Below are 25,350 nucleotides of genomic sequence, written 5' to 3'. Positions count from 1 at the left end.
ATGACACTAACGATTAAGTTTTTTTTTTTTTTTTTTTTTTTTTTTTTTTTTTTTTTTTACTTAGTTTATGTCTAAAAATTCAGCCAATGAGTAGAAGGAGTTGTCATCTAGAAATTCTTTTAATTTATTTTTAAATGTTAGTTGGCTATCTGTCAGGCTTTTGATGCTGTTTGGTAGGTGCCCAAAGACTTTTGTGGCAGCATAATTTACCCCTTTCTGTGCCAAAGTCAGATTTAACCCTGCATAGTGAAGATCATCCTTTCTCCTGGTGTTATAGGTATGCACACTGCTATTACTTTTGAATTGGGTTGGATTATTATCAACAAATTTCATAAGGGAATATATATACTGTGAGGTTACTGTGAGGATCCCTAGATCCTTAAATAGATGTCTGCAGGATGACCGTGGGTGGGCTCCAGCAATTATTCTGATTACACGTTTTTGTGCAATGAATACTTTTCTACTCAACGATGAATTACCCCAGAATATGATGCCATACGAAAGCAGTGAATGAAAGTAGGCATAGTAAGCTAATTTACTGAGATTCTTATCACCAAAATTTGCAATAACCCTAATAGCATACGTAGCTGAACTCAGACGTTTCAGCAGACCATCAATGTGTTGCTTCCAGTTTAACCTCTCATCAATGGACACACCTAAAAATTTTGAAAATTCTACCTTAGCTACAGACTTCTGTTCAAATTCTATATTTATTACTGGAGTTGTGCCATTTACTGTACGGAACTGTATATACTGTGTTTTATCAAAATTTAAAGAGAGTCCGTTTGCTGAGAACCACTTAATAATTTTGTGAAAAACATCATTTACAATTACATCACTTAATTCTTGGTTTTTGGATGTTATTACTATACTTGTATCATCAGCAAAAAGAACTAACTTTGCATCTTCATCAATGTGGAATGGTAAGTCATTAATGTATATCAAGAACAGTAAAGGACCTAAGACCGAACCCTGTGGGACCCCGTGCTTGATAGCACCCCAGTTTGAGGAATCAGCTGTTGTTTTAACATTACACGAACCACTTATTTCAACTTTCTGCATTCTTCCAGTTAAGTATGAATTAAACCATTTGTGCACTGCCCCACTCAAACCATAATGATTTAGCATATCTAAAAGAATTCCATGATTTACACAATCAAAGGCCTTTGAGAGATCACAAAAAATACCAATGGGTGATGTCCGGTTATTCAGAGCATTTAATATTTGATCAGTGAAAGCATATATAGGATTTTCTGTTGAAAAGCCTTTCTGAAAACCAAACTGACATTTTGTTAGTACTTTATTTTTACAAATATGGGAGGCTACTCTTGAATACATTACTTTCTCAAAAATTTTTGATAGAGCTGTCAGAAGAGAGATTGGGCGGTAGTTGTTGACATCCGACGTATCCCCCTTTTTATGCAATGGTTTTACAATGGTATATTTCAGTCTATCAGGGAAAACACCCTGCTCCAAAGAGCTATTACATACGTGGCTGAGAATCCTACTTATCTGTGGGGAACAAGCTTTAATTACTTTGCTGGAAATGCCGTCAATTCCGTAAGAGCTTTTACTTTTCAGTGAGTTTATTATTTTACTGATTTCAGAGGGAGAGGTTGGTGGAATTACAGTTGTTTCAAACTGCGCAGGTATGGCCTCTTCTATTAATAGCCTTGCCTCTTCTAGTGAAGATCTAGATCCTATTTTCTCCACAACATTTAAAAAATGATTATTCAAAATATTTTCAATTTCTGATTGTTTGTTAGTGCACTTGTCATTCAGTTTTATTGCACTAAAGTCTTCCTGTGCTCTTGGTTGTCCTGTTTCCCTTTTAATAATATTCCAAATTGCTTTAATTTTATTATCAGAGTTACTGATCTCAGACATGATACACATGCTTCTGGACTTTTTAATAACTTTTCTTAGTACCGCACAATAGTTTTTATAATATTGAACAATTTCGGGGTCAGTATCCCTCTTGCTGTTAGATACAGTTCTCTTTTACGGTTGCAAGATATTCTTATTCCTTTAGTTAGCCAAGGTTTTTTATATGTTTTCTTGGAGTTATGTTTAACTATTTTCTTGGGAAAACAATTTTCAAATACCCTTAAAAATGTATTGTGAAATAAGTTATATTTCAAGTTTGCATCGGGTTCCTTATACACTTCATCCCAGTCTAGCTGCTGTAGGCTTTCCCTAAAGTTTGCAATATTTATATTGTTAATTGAACGCACTGCTTTGAAAGTCTGATTTATTATACTGCATGGAGCTATGTCATGTACTGTAACAAGCTGTGCACTATGATCTGAAAGACCATTCTCAACAGGATAAGCATTTATGTCCTTAAACTTATCTTGGTCTATAAAAAAGTTATCTATCAATGTACTGCTGTTCTTTGTTATCCGAGTAGGAAAATCTATGACGGAGCTCAAATTGAAAGAACTGAGTAATACTAAAAGGTCATTCTTCCTATTACACTCTTTCAGGGAATCAACATTGAAATCCCCACAAATTATAATTTGCTTCCCCCTGTCTGACAGATAGCACAACAAAGCATCCAAGTTTTCTAGAAATAGCTGGAAATTCCCTGAGGGGGACCTATACACTGTTACAATTATGAAAGTGCCATCATTTAGTTTAAGTTCAGTGGCACATGCTTCCATATGTTGCTCTACACAAAATTTTTTAGTTTCTAAATTTTTTGCACTGTGGAAACTTTTGACATATACGGCAACTCCTCCTCTCATCATATTATCTCTACTTACATGTGCAGCTAATTTGTACCCATTGATGCTAACCTTTTGCATATCAGTGACAATGTGATGCTCAGACAGGCATAGTATATCTATTACATTCTTGGTTTCTATATCTTCTAAACAAAGCAGAAGCTCATCAATTTTATTCTTCAATCCCCCAATATTTTGATGAAATATACTAACAGTATTTTTCACTTTACTTTTGTGAGTATCTTGAACTTTTTTAACATCTTTAGTACTTTTATTCTTCAATCCCCCAATATTTTGATGAAATATACTAACATTATTTTTCACTTTACTTTTGTGAGTATCTTGAACTTTTTTAACATCTTTAGTACTTGCCTGGCTGAGTTTCCCACTGGACACTGATCTTACACTAAAAAAGAGTTTCCACCATGAGATGTAGTTCCTCCCCCCTTTAAATTTCCTGCTATCAGCCCAGCCAGTTTACCCTTCCCTTTCCTGGTCCAACTGAGGCGCCAGGTGGAAATGGCATGGCAAGCCGTTCCGCAGGACTACATCCAGCATCTCTACGATCGTCTCCATGGGAGAATAGCAGCCTGCATTGCTGCGAAAGGTGGATATACACTGTACTAGTGCCGACATTGTGCATGCTCTGTTGCCTGTGTCTATGTGCCTGTGGTTCTGTCAGTGTGATCATGTGATGTATCTGATCCCAGGAATGTGTCAATAAAGTTTCCCCTTCCTGGGACAATGAATTCACGGTGTTCTTATTTCAATTTCCAGGAGTGTATTATTAATTGCAGAATCTAATGCTAATTATTAAATTTATTTCTGGATTCATTTACAAAATAATGATATATTTTAGCAAAGATTTTTCTTTTGTCAAGAAAGTTTGTAAACTCTTTTGATTTGTGAACTCTTTGGAATTGTGTGAGTACTGCAGAATGTAAGTAGTAGTATGCATGTAGAGGAGGCAACCAGCGGGCTGCCTCCTCCACAATGCTTCTGCTGCTGCTGATGATGATGCAGAGATGGAGATGGCACCCTTCCTCTGATGGAAAGGCACATATTTTGCTACTCTTGTCAACAACAATGTAACAGTTTTTATGAGATTGTGAAGTCAGTGTGATATAGAAGAATGGGATAAAATAAAAATAAAATATTCATAGCAACAGGCAAATCTTCAACAGTTATTTAGTCAACAAGAACCTACAAAATCAACATTTCAGCCATTTCAGCCACAAGAATGTACCCCTGTACATAAAAAGTGGAGACAACAACAACAAGAGAAAATGAAAGTTTTTCTTTTCTATATCTTATGCCTCTTGAAGCTTTTGAAACTAATGGAAACACTAAGAGAATTTTAATAGTGATGTGTGGGAGGGTAAGATTACAATGTGCACCCATCCCATTGGTTGCCTCACCTACATGCAGCATCCTGGGGGTCGAGTTTCCTGGCACCAGGCACCGGTCCATCTCTGGCCATGGGTCTGTGATGCCTGCTGTTCCAGTTGGGCTGCCTCCACCGTCCCCCTCTCCATCATTGTCTCAGCCATCATTGTTGATGGATACTGCTCTGCCTCCTCCACACTGGGGCCTGCTTGCTGACAATGATGCAGAGATGGAGACGGCACCCTCCTGCATGGTGCCATTGTCAGGCACCTGAGAGGCCTACCATCCTTGGTCATGCGCACATCCTCACACATTCCAGCACTGTACTCCGGTGCCCATCTGGCACATTGTCCTGCCCCTGCCATTGGCAACAGCTGCTGCTGCTCCGGGTCTGATTAATGTCTCTTTTGTTGGGCCACCAGTCTCCTCCATTGCCTGGGCGCCCTCTTCACAAAAGGAAGAGGTGTGCTCTATCCTGCTACTAGTGCACCTGCGTGTGAATGTGAGTGTGCTGAGAGTGGTGTCACTGCATGTGAGTACTTAAATTGACTGCCAACTGTGTCAGTGTGGGCCAGGTACTAGGAGGCTGCCTGTAGGAAGAGAGCACATGGCACAGTCTTCACCAAGCCATCAACCTGTAACTCGTGCTTGTATATGTGTGAGGCAGTAATGACTCACTCTCACTATGTTCTTTTAATTTGTACCACTCATCTCAGTTGTTCTGTGTATCACTTATGTTGCACCTTCTGTATGATTCTTTGGTCTTATTACATGTCAAGTCATCTCATGACTTGACATGTAACAAGACCAAAGAATCATACATTATTGTTCAGAGGCTTATAAATAAAGCCTTATTGTGTTACTTGGATAGGTTTCATGTATTATTTGGTTACTACACAATGAGTGATAAGTTTGTAACGGTTTTGCGTGTGTCATCTTTAAGTGCAGTTTCATCAGGTTTAACCATTACGGATGCCGTGCCACCAGCCCTTATTGAACAGCTTACTTTGACAGTGACCACTTTGTCAGCTTACATTAATAGACAGGGTACCGTTCCACTGGTCCACCCACTTTTCCTTTGTGTGAAGATTAAGCTGAGGATTGGGAAGCTTACATAAAAAAAGACTCAGACAGCATTTTTTGTCTTTCATTGTGACAGACTCAAATTTGTGCAAAGTCATATTCCTTTATTTGTACTGTATTGCACTACTAGTGCACGTGAGTGTAAATACATTGAGAGTAGCAACATTGTGCATGTGTATTTAAATCAGCCACCAACTGTATCAGTACAGGAAGTCACTGGCTACCTACAGGAAGTGTGCACATGGCACGTTCTCACCCACTGGCAACTTGCACCTTTATATGTGCGGAGCAGTGCTGACTCACTCACACTATGTTCTTTTAGTTTGTATCATTCGTTGTTCTGCATATCACTTATGTGGCACCTTCCGTTTTAATTCTTTGGTCTTTTTAAGTGTAGAGTCATGAGAGTCTTATTTCTGTTATTGTTCAGAGGTTTATAAATAAAGTTATATCTGTGTTACTTTGGATCCATTTACATATAACTTGGTTACTACAGGTAGTACCGGGATACATGTTGAAGGCTTTCACCAAGCAGATAACAAGCTCATCACACACATTTGAGAAGATTACAGAGGCTTTAAAGTTATCATCTTTTGACAACTTTTACGATTTGCTCTAACTACAACATTCTTTCTCATGTTGGTGGCGAACGTCAGTCAAAGTTTATTGACACAGGTGTTTCACACTGTTCATGCCTTACTTCTGTCAGTTATCACTTTCTACATTAGAATGTTTTATTTAGAACAAAACTGCACAAGGAAAGAATATTTATATAATTTATTGATGGAAATAAATGATTATACATGCATGTTTGAGTGCAGTATAGCAGTTGGTGCCTTGAAAGTGAAAAACAACAGCTGAGACAGTTAACTTGTTCAAGTGCCATGAAAGTATCTTTAATAGATGAATTATGATGAAGAGCCATTTCTGTTGAGAATCTCTATAAGTTAATCAATTTATTTTTGCTCAATTCACAACTGGAATTTTTCACAGAATTTAGTATAGTATATTTCAGTTACTGACAGTTTGAACACTTTAAAAGTTTTTTGAGCTGACAATATATTAAGTGCATAACAAAAAGGTCATTCACCACTACATTTCAAGGCTTGGTGTACTGGGTAGCCATGTGCTTGAGAGCATAGCATTCTTACATCAAAGGTAAGTTGTTATTGCATTAATAAAATGTACTGGTTTTTTTTAAATTGTTTTCTGGATAACAAAACAGTTCATTAATCAAAAGTACAGTCATTTTATATTAACAAAACCAAAAGAAAAAGCACAGTCATATTAAATGTAATAAAACAGATATGCTGAAGAAGAACCTCCAACAGGTTGGACACAGACATACATAATTAGCAACCATAAGCTTAAGAATCACCGCAGATGAGTCTCTGAATAAATGAATTTTGTACACCTTTGGTCAAAGCTATGAAAATAAACTGATAATCACACTAAACAGGCAGAAAAGTGACATTTTATCTGGTATTGAAACTTTACAGTGGAGAACCAAGAAATAGAAATGTTGATATGAATATGAATTGAAAGATTTTTGGTAATTGAAAGTTTGGTGCATTGGTATTTCCCCTCCCCAACACCACACACACCACAGGAGGGAGGGGGGTCATCACATTCCTCTATCAGCACTTACTACATCAGCTCTTTTCAGTATAAATACAGGAAGCAATCAGTCATAAGCATTCTCTGATTTCACATAAGTTATTTAAGAAATCAAAAGAAAAGCCATTGTAGCAGCTAATACACAATTTGTACCAGCTTCTTCCAAGAACAGATACAGTGTCTTAACAATTGTATTGAGAGAGAGGGTTGACAGGAGGGGGAGGGGCAGGAGGAAAGGTGAGGAATGAAAAGGCTGGGAGCTGATCTTATTATGAAATGAATGCAGCGTTTTTCAACTTATCCCACACTTCATTTAAACCTTTTCTTCACAACTGGTTTTGGCCTTTTAAGTAATTATACGGAGATTATATAGGCACACTATATTACCATTATGAAACAGGAACACAATGGTGTGAATGTAAATTAATAGAAACATATAATGTTGTAAAAGGTACCATAGTTTCATTTTAGGCTACAAGAAGCTCGACAACAGGAAGAATGATGTTAGAGGCAAAGTAAAAGTGTAAGAGAGCTGACTGAATTAAGGAAGCACTCATTCACAATACCAGACAATGTATTTAATTGAAATTTAACTCAACAAATGAGTGTCCAATTTGAATCAAAGCATCATAACAGACAGATAAAAGTGACTGGTTTTCAAGTACACAAAGTGAATCTACTAGATAAGAAAGATATTGTGAAATAGATCTTTATCCTTCATGTTGTAGTCAGCAAATACTTGTCTTCTGCCACATAAAATATTAAGTTATTATCACTACTGTAGTTCACTGTGTTGTTGTACAAATGACTAATTAACACTGGCTTATAAATTTCATTTTTCAGGAACAACATTCAGTTCTTTGATAATAATAACCTTTATTTCTCTTTCAGGACATTCACTTGTAACATGCATGCATTTGGATTAAGTAAAGAACTATGTTATGAATTTCTAAGGAAACAGTGCATAATTGCTAATCTGCGGGAAGGTTAGTAAGAAATATCATTTATAATTATGTACTATGTGATTTTTCATAAAAAAACTTGTTTCAAGAATTTATCAGTCGACTTATGTGTGTGTTCTGCTACCACTTAGTGAGCAGATTTTTTATCTATATAATTAAATTATAACCCTTTTTTTTTGGCCAGCTAAACCAGAATTTTAAGGTAATAGTGAAGATATGATAGCAGTAGCTCTCCCAGTCATGAACATGAGGAAAGAATCATTAAATTATTTGTTGGGATAAAAATCTCCAAATTTGTGTAGAGGGAGGCACATCAGCTGGAAAGCTGGATTAGCAGGAACAAATTCATTTCAATTAAACTCTCCAGAACAAAAGTTTTAAAGTTGTTCTGTTTCCTTATATTGCCAGGTGTGTAATAATAATAATAATAATAATAATAATCCCCATCACCATCGACCATTCATATTCACCACTGGGGAAAGGCCGCCTCTAGACTTTTACTTGCAATATGGTGTTCGGTGATACTCATCCAATGAAGTGTGTACATCTTCAGTGGAGTAGTATGATCAATATAAATAAGTTTCATTAACATTAACTGAATTTTCTATTGGTGCTTGGGAGAATATGAGAGTAATGTTAAAAAGGAAAACACTTCCTAAAGTTCTGTAAAATTATATTTATTTGGTCACAGACCAGCTTTTAGATTATCAGGACAACTTCAGGTGACAACCGAATGTTGCCAACACAGATAAACATGATGTGTGACTTACACAGATATTATTCATATAGTTCATATATGAGATACAGAAATGACAAAGTGTTTACATAGGAAAATGTTACAATAATTACATTAACTAAAAGGGTAAACAAAGCTTTTATGTGGAGATACATATAACAAATGATGAGAAATACAATGAATTTACTGTTTGAATCTAGCATATGTAACACAAACTCAGTTTAATATGGAGAAAAGGAACCTGAGTCTGTTCATTTAATACTAGGCTGGCATTGTGTACCTGTCAGATTGGGTGAAGGCGGTTACACTACCCTTCCAGGAGGTCCTATTGCACTGTGTTCACTCCTCATTCTGTGTGTGGGACACTTGAGCACCCCTACACATGAGTACTCAGCTGGGTCAGTACAGTCAAGTATGCTAGGGCCAGCTGACTGACTGCTCATCCATGTTTTCTTTTTCCTTCTCCTCTCACTCACACCAATGAGTCATCTATCTTGGTGAGCAAAGCTGTTAACACATGCTTGTGTGGTATCTCAGGATTCAATGGTAGCTGGTTCCTGATCATGGAGATATTTTCATTACAGGTATTTGGCCAACTAGGGGAAGAGAAGCGGTGGAGTAAAGTTCCTAATTAGCATTTATGCCATTGTAGTGGGTTAAATCCTAAATCTCTCCAGTGCATTTCAAAAAGTGAGGGCACATTTCACCATTGTGGGTAATCCATCAGTTGAGAATGTTAAGCTTGGTTAGCATCCTAGTGAAGAAAGAAAAGTTTTTGGACTGGCAGCTGTACCTGCCCCATAAGGTCTCCTGCCGACATTCCCAAATGACTCAACAATAACTTAAAGTAATTGAAAGAATATAACGGTGTCTTCTCAAGTTGGGGATGGATCATTACAAAGTGCAGGAGTTTATCCTTGCAACAGTTCTCATTAATGTTAACATGGCATTAACTTATGAATAACACAGCACAAGCAATAACTAAAATGTTTTATAAGATACTAATTTTCAGCCACATCCAGTTTCCATAAAAAATCCATTGTAATGGATATTCAGCAATGTTGTTGACATAATAATATGAGTGGCAATATGATACATGTTTGTATGCTCAATGACAAGACAGTGCTTATCAGTACTGAGCATATTGCCATCAATGAATATATGCCATTATCTTGTTATGGTCCACCCTCTAAAACTAGCCATTCATGGTTTAAGTTAAACATTCACAAAATCTACAAATGACCTCCTCTGTTCTCTGTACACAGATATAGAAATCACTGGCAAAAAGAATGAATAGGTTTACAGTGACTCGTTAAACCGAATTGTACAAAGATAAAGTAATCAAATCATTACAATACTTGGGATATGAATGCACCGGAGTGTTATAGTTTTTATACCTCCAGTCATAATAGTGAAGCCCTGATTCTGGTCAGTAACATTTGCAGTCAAGTTTTATTACTGAAGATTACTAATTACATTAATGATAATGTTACTTTTACATTTTTCACTACTTAAATTTTCAAGATATATCACTTACTCATTTCTATACAAAACTTTGTATATTTGAAAAGGAGCATATACTTTCTAGAGTGCAAAACTGTTTACTTCCTATTTGGCCCAGAAGTCAATCATTGCTGAGCAAATACTTGAAAACTGGTGACTAAATAATGTCATAATACAATATGTATATTATAATTAATAAAAGAATGCATTAGAATTTCATTACTGAAATTGTGTTTTTATATGCTGATATTGGTTTAATCTCATTTATCAACAGTATTACACAGATGCACACACGGATCAGAAAGCAAGATGATTAAAAGACAAATAATCAAAATAATTTCCTCTAAAACTGCTCAAAGAAATGACTGGTGAACACTCTTAAAACTACTTGGTTTGTTGCAGCTGAGTGCTAAGGCCTCACATTTTTCAACTGCAAGCTTTTCATAAAGTGCCTCACAAAAATGTCCAGGGGTTTTAAATTGGACTGGGAAACTGTGCTTCGGAGTTGTACATAATCTAGCAGTCTGAACACTTCAGTCCAATGTCACCCGACTGTCAACATACAATGTGGCTGAGCACCACCTTATCAATATATTTTGAGTCATATATAACAAACACACTGTTCAAGAATTACAATAGGCAGATGTACACTTGGAAAATGCTGAGATACAGGAAGATTGTATGACATCATGGTAAGACAGAGAATCTTAAAGGAGATGTTGATTTTGTAAGTTGTATCCAGCACCAGACATATAGAGTCTTTAAGAAAAAGTTTTACATCTTCCTACAGCAGGTAGCACTGTCAAAAGTAGAAGAAAAGTTCATATAATTCTATGTCCACAAGCCAATACCTTTTGAGAAATGGGTGAATCTTCCATCTCATTATCATCTGTCTGTCATGTAGAAGCAGAAACTATAGGCAGTGCTGCATGTGGTTACCATGCATCCTGACACATCCTACAGCACATCTTTGCAGTGGATCATTCACTCTTTCAAGTACATCTGACTCAATTGCCTTGTGTCACATGCATTGGCCACATGCTCCTGTAATGCCTGCACACTATTGATGCCTTGGACATATGCCAATGCCCTTAAATGTCTCCATAGCCAGCAATCCAACAGATTCAGGTCCAGTGAATGGGGAGGATATGATACCAGACCTTCTCACCATGAGGCATTGTAGTGAGGTCCTGTTACACAATCTGTAGAAAATGGGATGGTGTCCCGTGATGCATAAACCACAGCAGTCATCTTTTTGCAAGGTTAACATTCTCCAGTAGCACTGGTAATACATTGTGTAGAAAATGGTGATTCGCAGCCCCTGTTAATCTGTTTGGTAAAGTGTATGGCCCTATGAGTCTGTTACTGACAATTCCTGCCCATACACTGATACCAAAGTGGTCCTGGCGCCTCACTTCATGATTGCTCGAGGATTAGCCGTGACCTGTCTTCAACATCTCCATGATATTTTCTGTCAACAGGATAAGACAAGACTGCACATGCTTGTACTTTCCTGACCTGCTTTGATCCAAAGTGTGTTCCACTGTTGCCCAGACCAGCACATCCTCCAGATCTATTGCCGACTGAAAACATCTGGTCACAGGTAGCTGAGAGACTGGCATCCCGTTGCTTGCCAGGCACCTCAGTTGATGAACTATGGCACAGAGTTGAAGCAGCATAGAATGATATACCCGTATCTCCCATCCAAACTTAGTTTCACTTGATGGCTAGCCCATTTAGGCTCATTGTTGTTGCCAGAGGTGGCAGTATGCCTCCTAAATTTTGCACGCTGCAATACCAAATCATATGAAAATTTCATCATCTGGACCCACATGATTACTCTGCAGTTCACACTTAACTGTTTAGTACAGGGTTTGCAGAACCCCATGCAGTTTTTTTTTTTTTTTTCCCCCACTTTTGAACAGATTGTGGGAAAAATGTAGCCCCAACTTTTTCTGCGCTATCTCTGATTCCTCTTATTTCATTATGAGGTCATTTCTTCCTATGTAGGTGGGCATCAAATAAATATTTTGGCATTTGGAGGAGGAAGTTGGCGATTGAAATTTCATAAACAGATCTTTCTGCATTAAAAATCGCCCTTGTTTCAATTATTGTCATACCAATTCACTTATTGTATCCAATACATTATCTCCCCTATTTTCTGACAGCATAAAGCAATGTGCCATTCTCTGAGCTTTTTTAGTGTTCTCTGACAATTGTTTTTGGTGAGTATCTCATATTGCACAGAAATACTCCAAAAAAGGACAGACAAGTGTAGTGCAGGCAGTCTCTTTGGCATTTTTGTTTCATATTATAAGTGTCCTACCAATAAAACTGGTTCACATTTCGCAAAAACAGTTTCTATGTGATGGTTCCATTTTAAGTTGTTTATAATTGTAACACCTAGGTATTTAGTTGAATTAAAAGCCTTGAAACACTAACACAAATAATTTGTAAGATCTGTCAAGTAACTGAAGTTTAACAAAATTTGTTTTAGTATTCCTGTGGAGAAAATAACAGTTTTTACTGTTTAGAATCAATTGCCATTTTTCTCATCATGCAGATATCTTGTCTAAATAATTTGCAATTTGTCATCATCTTCTGATGACTTTACTAGATGCTAAATTACAGCATAATCTACAAACAGTATAAGAAGCTTGCTTGCTCAGGTTGTTCCCTAACTTGGTCACAAAGATTAATAAAAGCAGAGGGCCTGCAACACATGCTGGGAGAAACCCAGTAATCACTTTGGTTTCTCATCAATTACTATGAACTGTAACCTTTTTGACAGGAAATCACAAATCCAGTTGCACAACAGAGACTATCTCCATTTGCACACAACTTGATTAGAAACTGCTTGGGAGGCAGTGTCAAAAGACTTCTGAACATCTAGAAATATGGAATCAATTTGAGAGCCCTTTGTCATTTTTTGTGTGAATTTAGAGCCAGTCATGTTTCACAAAAACAATATTTTCTGATTATGTACTGGTTGTGTATCAATAGATCATTTACTTTGAGGTATTCCACAATTTTGGAACAATGTATATGTTCCAAAATCTTACAACAAAATGGGTCTATAATTCAGGAGATTGCTCTATTTTCTTTCTTTTATTGATGGCTCCTGCACAACTTTCCAATCCTTAGACATGAATGTTTCACTGAGTGAGTGGTTCTATACGGCTGCTAAAAATGGAGCTATTCATCAGCATGCTTCCAAAGAAACCCAACTGGCAAAAAACCTGGAGAGGATGCCTTGCCTTTATTAAGTTGCTTCGTTACACTGAGCGTATCTGCTTGCAAATTACCAACGTCAATTCTTAATTCAAAATCTTTCATATTTACTGCATCTTATTTGGTAACAGAATTTTGGTAAATCATGTTTAGCAAGTCCACTCTAGCAGAACTGTCATTGGTAACATTACCATTGCTGTCATGCAGTGTAGGTATGGACTATGTCTTGTCCTGGGGTACTCTGCATACAGCCAGAATCTCTTCAGCTTTTCTGCCGATTTCAAGACAGATTTTTGTTGTGGGAACTATTAAAAGCATCTCACATTGAAATCTGAATCTGCACTAAATTTTGATTGTAAATTGTTGCCAGTCTTGTAGGTCTTACGTTCTTTCCTGCTTTTTTCAATTAAAAAGTGTTTCAGAAATTCTAGAAATGTTAAAACTGATGCATAAAGACAATGCTATAGGGGAAGCTCAAATGTTTGAGTGGTTTTCCCATTTTATAAATTGTGAAATGTCAGCTGATGACAGACTTCATTCTGGTCATCATTCCATGGCCCAAACACATGAAAATGTTGAAAACATTCATGCAGTCATCAACAAAATCCACGACAGACCACTGAAGAAATTGTGTAACTGTCAGGAGTGACTTACAGTTCAGTTCAGCGAATTGTGACAGAAGATTTGGAAATAAAAAGGTCAGCTACCAAATCTGTGCCACAACTGCTAACTGCTGAACAAAAATAAGGTCGCATGGATGTAGACTGTACTTTGAAAGAAGAGTCCCAAAATGATCCAAACTTTTTTCTCATTATCACAGTTGATGAAGGTGGGTGCTATGTTTATGATCCTGAATCAAAGCAGCAATCAAGCAAGTGGAAGACCCCAATTTTGCCTCACCTCAAGAAAGCTCGCCAGGTGAAAACAAACATTAAAACAATAGTAATTTATTTTTTTCTTTTCACTGTGAGAAGAGTTGTCCATTCAGAGTTTATTCCACAGGGTCAGACAGTTAACCAGGCTTTCTAACTGGACATTTTAAAAGATTGCACAACAGGGTGCAGTGCAAGTGGCCCAGCTTGTGGCAATGAGGCAACTGGTTTTTCCACCATGACAATGCCCCTCCTCACACAGCCCTCTCTGTTCAACAATTGTTGACCAAAAATGATATGACCCGTGTTCCTCATCTCTAATACTCACTTGACCTTGCTCCATGCAATTTTCATTTGTTTCCTAGAATGAATAGAGACGTTGTTGAGGTGAAGAAAAAAAACGGTGGAGGCTCTGTCAAGCATCACAAAAGATGAATTTAAACAATGTTTTGAAAAAAGGAATACAATATTAGACAAGATTATATAGCAAGTGGAGAGTACTGTGCAGGGGACTGAAGGTTTGTGCTTAAAATGCAAGTTTTTAAAAAATGTCCACTTTTTTTTTTTTTGCTACCCCCTCATATCATTCAAATCAATTCAATGTTTGACAGTGTTTATACAAAGCTGAGCCTACAAGTTTCATGTTTTCCCCCTTCTTTTAATCATTTTTTTGCTAGTATGGGAAAAGTTACTAAGTAAATCATAATAAATTACAAACTGTTGTTGGTGGTTTTAAGACTAACTTACTGTGATGAATATGAAGTGGATCTTTGTATACTGCCTTCCAAATGTACTTCACTAACCAAAAAAAGCATTTGGGGTGTAAAATTCTTATTAAAAAATGTTCAAATGAGTTGTGAAATGATTTGTCTAAAAGTAAGAAATAAAATACAATAGAGAAACATTTTATGTGACTTTTAATGACACTTGAAATCAGATGCAGCAAAGGAGGCACATCATAAGTCTCTCTAATCTATTTCACTTCTTGTTTTTAACAAATAGCTTCACAAAACGTCCGACCCTTTTTACTTTTTCAATTTTTTATTTTTATTTTCAAGTTTTTTTGTGAAAGCATGAAATATAATATATTTACATATAGATCAGTATTCTATGATTATTACAAAGATGAACATTTTGATGCCAGCAGCAGGTGTTTGTTTTTAAGTATTGTCTACTATTTTTCACACTTTTATGTAAGTCACCAATTTCTCTTGTTACCACGCAGACAATGACAAATGCACAGCTTTCCTTCGACAATTACGGTAAATTGAACAACAAATAAAATTTGTTGATTATCTTTTCATATTAGATTTTTCAATGAAACAAGTAATATATTAAATATTGATCTTTCTATGGTCAATTTTTTTTTAAATTTCAGATCAAGAGAAGATGTTACGTGACAACATTGAAAGGATGTATAAGGAAACAGATCCTTGGCGATAGCATAAGTATCAACATACACAAGTCAGTAATACGTGACTGCACAAACATATCTGCAAGAATGAATGTAACTAGATGTGTGTTAATGGACAACATTATCATCTTATGAGGAAAAAGATACAACCTGTCGGAAAGGCCTTACAATGACTAGGGCTAACTTCTTTTTTGTAGATAACAATAAATTTACAAGTCTGTTCGTATGTAAGAGGTAAAGATCATGATCGATTTTCAAAATATCATTAAAAAAATAATTTTATTCAAGGAAATAGTCACATGTATTTAAATAAGATATATTCAAAGGAATGTTCGCAATAACTGAAGCAATATTACAAACAATAATAAGACTGATTCACAAATAAAGAAGTTTTATTTTTCCATGGAAGAAAGTGTTTTACAGAAAAAACAATAACTTCAAGCAAAACTCATTGACTTTTAAATTTTATTACGACTTTTAAAAGCATTTCTGAAGATCTCGCTAATCTGCCACTTCTATATAAATCATTGTTATAAGGTAAAACATTTTTGTACTCTTTTATCACAAAAACAATACAGTTACACTGAAAGAGTAAGTTATTTACATATATATATACATTAAAATGACAATATTTAAGTGCTCATTAAATTCAGATCAAGTATATGTAACTTTTATTTTCTACGATCTGCATTATCATCATGTTAAACAGCAGACTTTATCAAACAGCAGAACTCAAATTTTTGTAGTGTTTTACAACAGTAATAATGATAATAATAATAGTAATAACACAGTCTTCATTAAAGTAGCTCATTACTCTTACAAACATTTAAACACATTTATGATCTTGTGAATTCTCCAAGAACTTTCATATTTGAAGTTCAGGTTACTGTAAAGTGGAATCATTTGCCCTTAGCTATTTTTTATAATAAAAAATAGAAAGAGTAATTTTGATAAAATATGAATAAAACTGATTTCTTCTGTGAAATATCGCAAAGATAATGTCAGTATTTTATGTAAACTCTCACTGCATGTGACATATTTGTAAAAATTATAAAATAAAGCCCAACTGAACTGTTACTCTGTCCACAAGAGGTTTAACACCTTATTTTTAAAAAAATTGTACAAAACAGTGAAGGACGTTTATCAGTGCATGAAGTAACTTTATTTTAAAATAATGTAAGACTTATAGACTTTAATACTCTTTCAGTTTTTTAAGTTAACTGCACTATATTTTCAGTATTTGTATTTCACTATCAAAGATGGTGTGATGCACATTATGCTGTAGCAAAAGAACTGGGCATAAATTGGTATTCGGAAACATCACCGATAAAAGAAAAATAAAGTAGCTCAAGAATATTAACTAGTAAAGAGGCAGGTTAATTTAACCTCTTGACTTGTAAAATATCAGATTGCAGATACCACTCTCAACTGTAGGGAAATCATCTGCTTCCTCTCCTATACTTGAAGTAACGTCCTCAGTCAATGCTATCTTAAATTTATGTTAACATCAAATTCTTTGTCACTTAAGATCTACTGTTGTGTCATGCTGACATCATAATCTGATCCTTGATGCTTTTTAACAGCACTGAAACCCAGCCCTTCATTCACAGTCATATTTATGATGAATGGTTTGCTATAATAAAATTTCTGTAAATTTTAGGCGTTAATACGCGGAATATAACTGAGATACACTGGATTCAACTGCACAGGAACTATTTTTTGAATCACAAAATGAAAGTACCAACAGAGATTGTTCATACCATTAACTTTTTGGATTATGTTACAGAGCTAATTGTGGTAAGAGGAAAGTAAAGTTAGACGTAATTTATTAAAACTTGATGAAACTAGATTTATTCTCTATTACATTTATCATGGATATGTATGAGTAGACAAACTTTTTAAAAAGAAGAAAATAAAAGGTAAAAAGGCACTAGATGGGTATTCCCTATTTGTAACTGAGGGTGTCCCAAATATGAATCAGACAACCTGCTTCACGATAGGAAAAGAAGGTGTTTGTAAACTGAAATTATGATAAAGAATGACAGTTATGAAACTTTCACAGCAAACAGCATTTAAAATTAACCATTACTTCACTGAAATTGCAATGAAAATAATAACAGCATGATAACTGTATGCTAAAAATAAATTTAAAAATTGCTGAATATTTTATTTCACTCTGAACTTCACTAAACAGATATAAAATTTGAGTGTGAGGAAAAAATTTTAGTGAAAGATGTTTTAGGGAGTATTCAAACAGCGAAATCTCAAGCAACTGACACAGATTGGACATCTGTTTATCAAATTACTTAAACTGTTAATTAAGTTGTTACAAAATTAACTCTTTCCCACTGGCTTTCTCTCACATATTTTATTGCACCAAGTCTGTGTGTTTGAGTTTGCATTAATAAGATTTATCCTTTCCTCAGCTACTAATTGCACTGACACTAATTCTGAACCCTATTGTCTTTGTCTAGATTCTATTATTTTCGCTCAACTACTTTAAATGTGGCATTATTATTCACAACAGGCCACTGCCTAAAATTTTTGCACACACATTGTTAAATCATTTTGCCAATGTCATTTTCTCCATTTCTTCTTACTTATCTCCGGCCATAGATTTTTGAAAGATATATACAGACAGTTACCATTCTAGCAAACTAATTTACTTTTAGATTTTGACTGCATTTACAAAGAACTCAGTGATGTAATTAATAACTGTTATATAATAAAAATTATGTTGGAACAAAAGGAAAAATGTTGTGCAAAATGCAGTTCTTCAATAAATATGTATAACTGCCTGATATTTTTTAAAATATAAAAGTTTTCTAACAAATTCAAGACACCCATGCTAATGTCAGATATGAAAGCACATCTTGCACCATCCTTCTCTTTCAACATTCTGTAACGCTTAACCTTAGATTGCAAGATTAAATAAACACAAATAGTTCTGTACAGACATATATGATATAGCAAACAGAAGTGTGTGTAAGGGCAAAAAATTTTCTGATTCATTAATTGAGCAAAACAAAAACAGATATACCTGACTCTCTAGGCATCAGATTTCTGATCAAATTATAATTGCTACATGAAAATACTGCAGCTTGCATGAGATATTACACACAGAAGATGAATGAAACATTATTAATATACAATGATACATAAATATTCCCTTTTGTGTTTAAATATTTTGTTTAATTTCACTGTATACTCCAAATTCAAATGGTCTTGTACTGAAGTACGTCACAGATACTGAAACTCTTCCACTAGCGTGGAAACAGCTACAAATGAACTTAATTATGTTTCTGTGACAATTTCTGCGTTTCTTGTTATGGTTGATAGCTTTTCATAATGAAATAAATATATTTTAACAGTCTTAAAATCTGATGCTGCACTAAGTAACATTTATTAGTTATTAAGTCTCCACATTTTCAAAATTGAGTGGTTTTATCTAAGATACACACCTCTTCATAGCTGCCATCCAAAACAATTCACTAAGTTCATCAGCTTTTAACTTACAATAATACTAGAAAACTAACCATCTTACTACTCGATATTATATAATAATGAATCAATTTACAGATGCACTCCATAGGTTGCCAAACATTTTGAATATAGGTATACACCAATGAAGCAAATCTAAGAGTCAAAATACATAGACCACAACTGTATACTCCCGTCTTTTATGAAAGACACCATAATTTCATGACTTTTTAACTGTTGTGGGAATGAGGTCTAACAGATTGCTACAAGTTCTGAATTACTGAATGTGATATATTTTCCCCTTATGCAAAACAAACAGTTAAACATAGCAACTCCCTGAGGACACATTTCATAATTGTATTACTGACAATGGAGCTTAATCACAAACCAATTCTGCTTTTAACTATCAGGACAATGCTTCAGACAGTTTTTGGGTGCATATAACAATAAACTTTGCTCCATGATGACTTAAGTACATTTTCCAAAAGAGACATTAAATCCATACAGAGTAACTCAATAACGACAATTTTTTTATATGAAGCTAAACATGAACAGTCAGCTTACACCACCAAATGTAGTACACTCTTGTTTACAGTACACAAATCTGATGTTTTGATTATGCAAATATAAATTAGAAGACTAGCATTTATTCAGAATTGCTATACACATTTAACATATGGAATATCATATTTAGCATTTCTTCAAGCATTATGTGTTCCATTAACACTATATCACAAATTCTTAAATTAAATACAGTGGAACTAATTAATTACACTTGAGGTCAGTAACACATTAGAAACATAAGTTTTTGTCTAATCTTGTGGAAACAGCAATTGCACACAAGAGTCACAATGACATAAGTAGATTTCTTTCCTCTTTAAAAAGGCATGTTGTTAGTTTCATAGTGCAAGTGTTATATTTTACAAAACACTAAGAAATCATATTTCTCCCTTTTACTTCCTGGATACAAACTGTGACTATGAACTTGATCACAGGATTACAAGGCTCAGGTCCACCTATACTTATGATGAAACTACAAAACAGGAAAAATAAAGCTGACATGCACACATTTGGAAACTGAGGCTCATTTCGCAACAGAGTCTTGTTTGTACTAAGTGGTGTCTAATGAAGAAAACAGGACTCATACTTCTTTTTTTTCTTTGCTCCAGAAAAAAACCACAGATGTTAGCAGGTAACTGTGTGCTTTTTTTTGGTCAGGGTAAATGGCAACTGAAGTGGGAGTGAAATGTGTAGGAGTCCTGGACAACATTTCTGGAAAATTCTGTGCTGCTCTCTTAATGACACAAAGATAAATAAAAACTCCAAGAAAGCAAACATTTTTCACAAGGAGATAATCAAGTGAGGTGTATCTTAGCTTCAAGTTCAATGAGAAAAATGTAAATGGTGGTTATTAGGTGGCATGAGGAAAAAAGGGTTTGTTTTGTGATCCATATACAATACATAATTTTACACAACTCGGATGCCCAATGTAAGGATACCTGCAAAACATGGAATGAGATGTTGATACTGTAAAGACAAAGAATGGATACTGTTTAAAAATATTTATAATGAAAATGATGTTTACTCTATTACCTTTCAGAAGAACTTTTCATAAGAGTCTATCTTATTAGTTACACTATACAACAACATGTACCATTATAACATGGATTCCTAACAAAAATGGATTACTTATGTTTTGAATGAAATAATTTTGTTCTGAGGCTTTAAGGAAATTGTGTACTGTGTAATTAATTAAAAAAGCACCGATATTAGTATGTGAATGACTCTAATACTAAGCGAAAGATAAGAAGAAGAATATTAAAGGTAGTCTGTGAAATCCTGACTGTACAGTACACTCTGAGAGAGGTCTGCCTTACGAAATACTTTACATGACCATGCTGTTAGATTTTGTGCCATAAAAGTATATGGCAAATATTCCCATATCAATTAAAAGAGTATTCGTCTGTTTTATTATACTTTCCTGAGAGGCATAGGATATGGTAGTAATACAAATGAAGTTACTGTACAGTCAACAACATTATTAGACAAATGTAGGTCCTCCATGAGGCACTTTTAGTGAGACTGTGGAGAAAAATTACAGCTATTCATGCTTTGCTGTGTATACGTCTATCAAAAATGTTGCTGTTGGTCTGTAAATAATATCCAATAACAAAAGTCTCTGTAACCTATTACTCTCATTCACTTTCTCTGGGCCAAACTTGATCTGATCACAACGAATTAAGTTTTCTGTGGAAATAAATGAGCATTTTTCTAGAAAAATTAATTTGACACGAGTTACGTTGTTATGAATCACAGCTCTCCCACCCCTGCCATTTCCCCTCCCAATTATACCAGTCAAGTATAATGCATAGATTGCTGCCACAGAGTATTGGTTGACCTGTAATTATAATTATTACTAGGAAACTTAAAAAATGCAATTAAAACTATGTATATTTGCACATATTAAGCTAGAAGTACTGCTCTTGTGGGAAAGCTCATCAAGGTCTTTAATCATGTAAGAGATACTTATTTTGAAAGAAATATATAATGTTTCCTGGACCAGTGAATCAGATGAGAGATAATGCATTGTTTGCAGATTACATTGACCAAGATCTTGTTATCAGGAAGACATAATAGAAATATGCAATACATAAAAGCATGGATAACAATGATCAAGATCTTCATTAGCTTGAACATACACAAAGGATATATATGTAACAATGTGATAAGAGTATTCGCAAAGTTGTACAAGACACATGAAAATATCCATATTCACTAATCCTCTCATCAGAGACATAAAGTAAGCTGCATATCATGTAACACATACATAAGCATCCCATAATTCTGTGTTGTTTATGAAACACAGAAACTCTTCTACTAGAAATGCTCATAATGCATACAATAATTTATAAACAGTCTTTAGACAGTTTCCAAGCTGAAGATAACGTTTTTGTGCTGAACCTCACTTGTGCATGAGAATTCAATAGCTGCAGACCTACTGTCTAGACAAAACTACAACAACAAGCAAAAGATCTTGCTTCCACGTGACAATTTTAGACAATTACATCCATTTCAATAATGCAATTTATAAAGATCAATACAAATGAAAAATATAAATTATGTGTTACAAAAAATATTTTTCCAAAAATAGTTAGGCTGCCTTTTCATTCTCGATAGTATAAAAAGCTGCTAAATTTAAGTATTGACAAAATATACCCACACATTCACGTACAACAAGTACTGAACATAATTTAGCAAATATTCTCAATAATCTTAATTCTGTGTTTTATGGAAGACAGTACAAAATTAAAACAAACAAACCAAACTCAATAATATGCACAAAACAAATAATGTCACTGAGATATGTTTAGGCTAAAACAGTATCCCTGCAGAACTTGTCAAAGTATCAACAATTTATAAAGATGTAGCAAGGCGGCTATGCTGAGTTAGTAAGTCTTAAAACCTGTAACAGGCATACAGGTTTAGCTATTTACACTATCCTGAAAGCAATGAAAAACTCTATTACTGTTGTCAGAAAAAAACATGCTACTTTGTTTGTACTCTGTAAAAGAATTATGGCTTGTCCTCATTAGTCACACTAATGTAACATAAAGTTTGATTTGCCTGCATCTACACTTTAACTCAACCTCTCGCCACCCCCCCCCCCCCCCTCTCTCTCTCTCACACACACACACACACACACAGTAGGGGGAGGGAGGGAGGGAGGGAGGGAGGGAGGGAGGGAGGGAGGGAGGGAGGGAGGGAGGGAGGGAGGGAGGGAGGGAGAGAGAGAGAGAGAGAGAGAGAGAGAGAGAGAGAGAGAGAGGAGTAACATACTAAGTCCAAACAAGTGGAATATATTGATAATGCAAAGAAATCATTGAAAAAATGTAGCATGTTAACATATTATAATGTGTCAACCATAAAACTTTTGATAAATCTGACTTAGTATGTTGTTATCAACATTATGGATTACATACAAATATAATTCATGAAATACGAGGGAAACAAATGAGATCAAAACCATTTTCTAAAAGGTATATCCCAATTCCATTTCAAACTCTTAGGCAGAAACTCTGACTGAAGACATTTCCTACACTTCAACAGCAACATTAAGGAACTATACATCAAGTCTAATAAATAATCTACAAAATTGCACAAATTTACAGACATCAGAAAAATATTCACCTGCATTTAACATTCTGTATTCTAATGTATTTACAACACACACACATGTGGAACTGGCTCCACAAACCTGACACACACTGTTTATAACACAGACGATCTGTTAATTCACAAAGATGCGCGACTGTGTGTGTCAGGCGTCTGAGACTCACGGGATACTACAGCACGTCTCTTTAAATCCCATGGGAACTTTGGACAGTTTGTAGTAGTGCCTGAAAAAGAAAGACGACTTGTTATCTGTCACATGAAGAAATGGTGTTGTTTTTTTTTTTTTTTGTTTTAAATTGAAACATGAGGGTTTATAAGTGTATGTAACTAAAAGTAAATTAAGGACTGCAGGAATTGCCTAATTGCAGTCCCATGGGAGAAAAAGGCGAGGGGGTGGATGCAGAAAGCCTCAAACTCTCTCATTCGATATGTGAGATCACTGAGAATCACTTTTCTACCTACTCTTATTTTTTGATAAATTTTCCATCCTAGCAAAAGGTGAAGTAAAACAGAGGTTAAACATATAGAAAGAAGGAGATATTTTTTTTTTTTTGGGGGGGGGGGGGGGGGGGGGAGGTGGAGGTGGAATACATACATTACTAAAACTTCACTACACTTGCATGGTCAGATGGGATATTATACTGAAAAGTTTTAACGTGTTTTAGAATACATTACACAGATATAAGCGGCGCTGTATATGGCCATGTCTGTTTGTATGCTGCAAAAGCACAATGTAAGCAGAACTTCTAATTTTTAAACATATGCTTATGTTCAAGAAATAGTTCGTGAAGTCAGCTTATTCATTTTCTGCATTTGGTGAAAGTAATATATTCTATAAATCACTATACAAGTTTGTGAATGATTTTTCTTCTTCCTCTTCTTGTCCTTCAAGTGAGGAACTTTCCTGTAAAATCACCCTTCACTTCAGAAAAATCAAGAGGATTTGCACAAACAAGCTGATGCAATGATTCACTGCTTTGTTCATAATCAATTACTGGATCCAGTACTTCAAGACTTCTTATTCATTAAAATTAACACTATACGGATGTTTTACAAATGTGTTTTCCGATGACTACTAAGCAAAATAATTGTGCATGTGCCACAGAGACTTTTATTCAATGCACATCATGCGGAAATTATATGTATTCAGATGTTTTTATGACTTTAATCACCCAATGAGGTCCAGTGAGATGCTGAACAATAATATACAACAATGTGTGAAAATTTTTATCACCTCAGACTGTACATCATTATTATTTATCAGTTTTACATGATACTGACATGTAACAGTTTAAATAACAAGTTATCACTGACTATGATCTCCAAGAGCCTGGTGAACTATTCTGCATGCAGTTTTATGTCCTGTAGGCTTGCTCAGGTTTATTTATTACTCGTGTCTGGTGTATTGCACTGGATTGTGGTACCATTATACTGCAGTTCCAGTATACTTTGAAATTCCTGTTGTCTATAACAGTGTCACCAGGTGTAGCTCCCCACCCCTACCTTACAAGCTATCATGCAGGTGCCCTTGCTCATACCATACCTTTTCAATTAGTCTGTGTGAGCCCAAGTTTTACAGCCATACATAATGTATGATGTATAATTTTGAGTGCCACAAACCTTACAGCTATAATCCATTTCATGCTCTTTCAGAACACTTTTCTGGTAGTTCCTCATTGCAATGATCTGATCTAATCTTGTGTTGCAGTCAGAGTTTTGCAGTTTCTGCACACAAACAAGTATACATCAACCAGTTGTTTGATGCTTACAAACTGACATTACCTTTTATGTTCATTTGCTTGTTTCTTGTGCAGCTCTTGTCTAAGCCAGTCTATTATTTTGGTGTAAATTAGTTCTATCTTAGATCTTGGGACTGATATAGATGTTTCTGCCAGATTGAGTGATATGCCATTAATGTTTGCACACACTATTGCTTTATGGACTGGAGAGTTATAAAATTACTGCTTAAGACTCCAACACTGCTTTTTGTGAAGCTACTCAATATCTGTTACCCTCTACATGCTATCTCAAGTAGTACAGTTAGCCTATCAAAAACTGATGTAGTATTATGGATGCCGTGCTTTAAGGAAATACCACATTTTCCACTGTATTTCTGTCCACTTAATGAGGCCAAAAGTGTAAGTTAGCAGTGAAACTGCATTTGTGT

The 25,350-nt window shown here is 35.1% G+C and overlaps 2 protein-coding genes across 5 annotated transcripts in view; one reads left to right on the top strand and one right to left on the bottom strand.

The window, feature by feature from the left end:
• LOC126333672 (uncharacterized protein KIAA0513) overlaps nt 1-15,769 on the top strand; it is a 285,554-nt gene extending 269,785 nt beyond the window's left edge. For both annotated transcript variants that reach the window (XM_049996755.1, XM_049996756.1), the window contains exons 8-9: nt 7,704-7,798; nt 15,495-15,769. In XM_049996755.1, coding sequence (XP_049852712.1) covers nt 7,704-7,798; nt 15,495-15,559 — 160 coding nt within the window. In that variant the 3' untranslated portion in view covers nt 15,560-15,769. The remainder of the gene's footprint in view (nt 1-7,703; nt 7,799-15,494) is intronic.
• A 135-nt stretch (nt 15,770-15,904) lies between these two features.
• The window catches only part of LOC126333600 (phosphatidylserine synthase), a 150,191-nt gene continuing 140,745 nt past the window's right edge, over nt 15,905-25,350 (bottom strand). The window contains exon 8 of one of the 3 annotated variants that reach the window (XM_049996749.1): nt 15,905-23,407. In XM_049996749.1, the coding sequence (XP_049852706.1) occupies nt 23,304-23,407 (104 nt within the window). In that variant the 3' untranslated portion in view covers nt 15,905-23,303. The remainder of the gene's footprint in view (nt 23,408-25,350) is intronic. The other 2 variants (XM_049996750.1, XR_007564301.1) reach the window with 2 other exon arrangements.

This window comes from Schistocerca gregaria, chromosome 2 (assembly GCF_023897955.1).
Source record: "Schistocerca gregaria isolate iqSchGreg1 chromosome 2, iqSchGreg1.2, whole genome shotgun sequence".
Classification (NCBI taxonomy): Eukaryota; Metazoa; Arthropoda; class Insecta; order Orthoptera; family Acrididae; genus Schistocerca; species Schistocerca gregaria.
The sequence above is the reverse complement of the archived record's forward strand: the minus strand, read 5'-3'. Positions and strand labels throughout refer to the sequence as shown.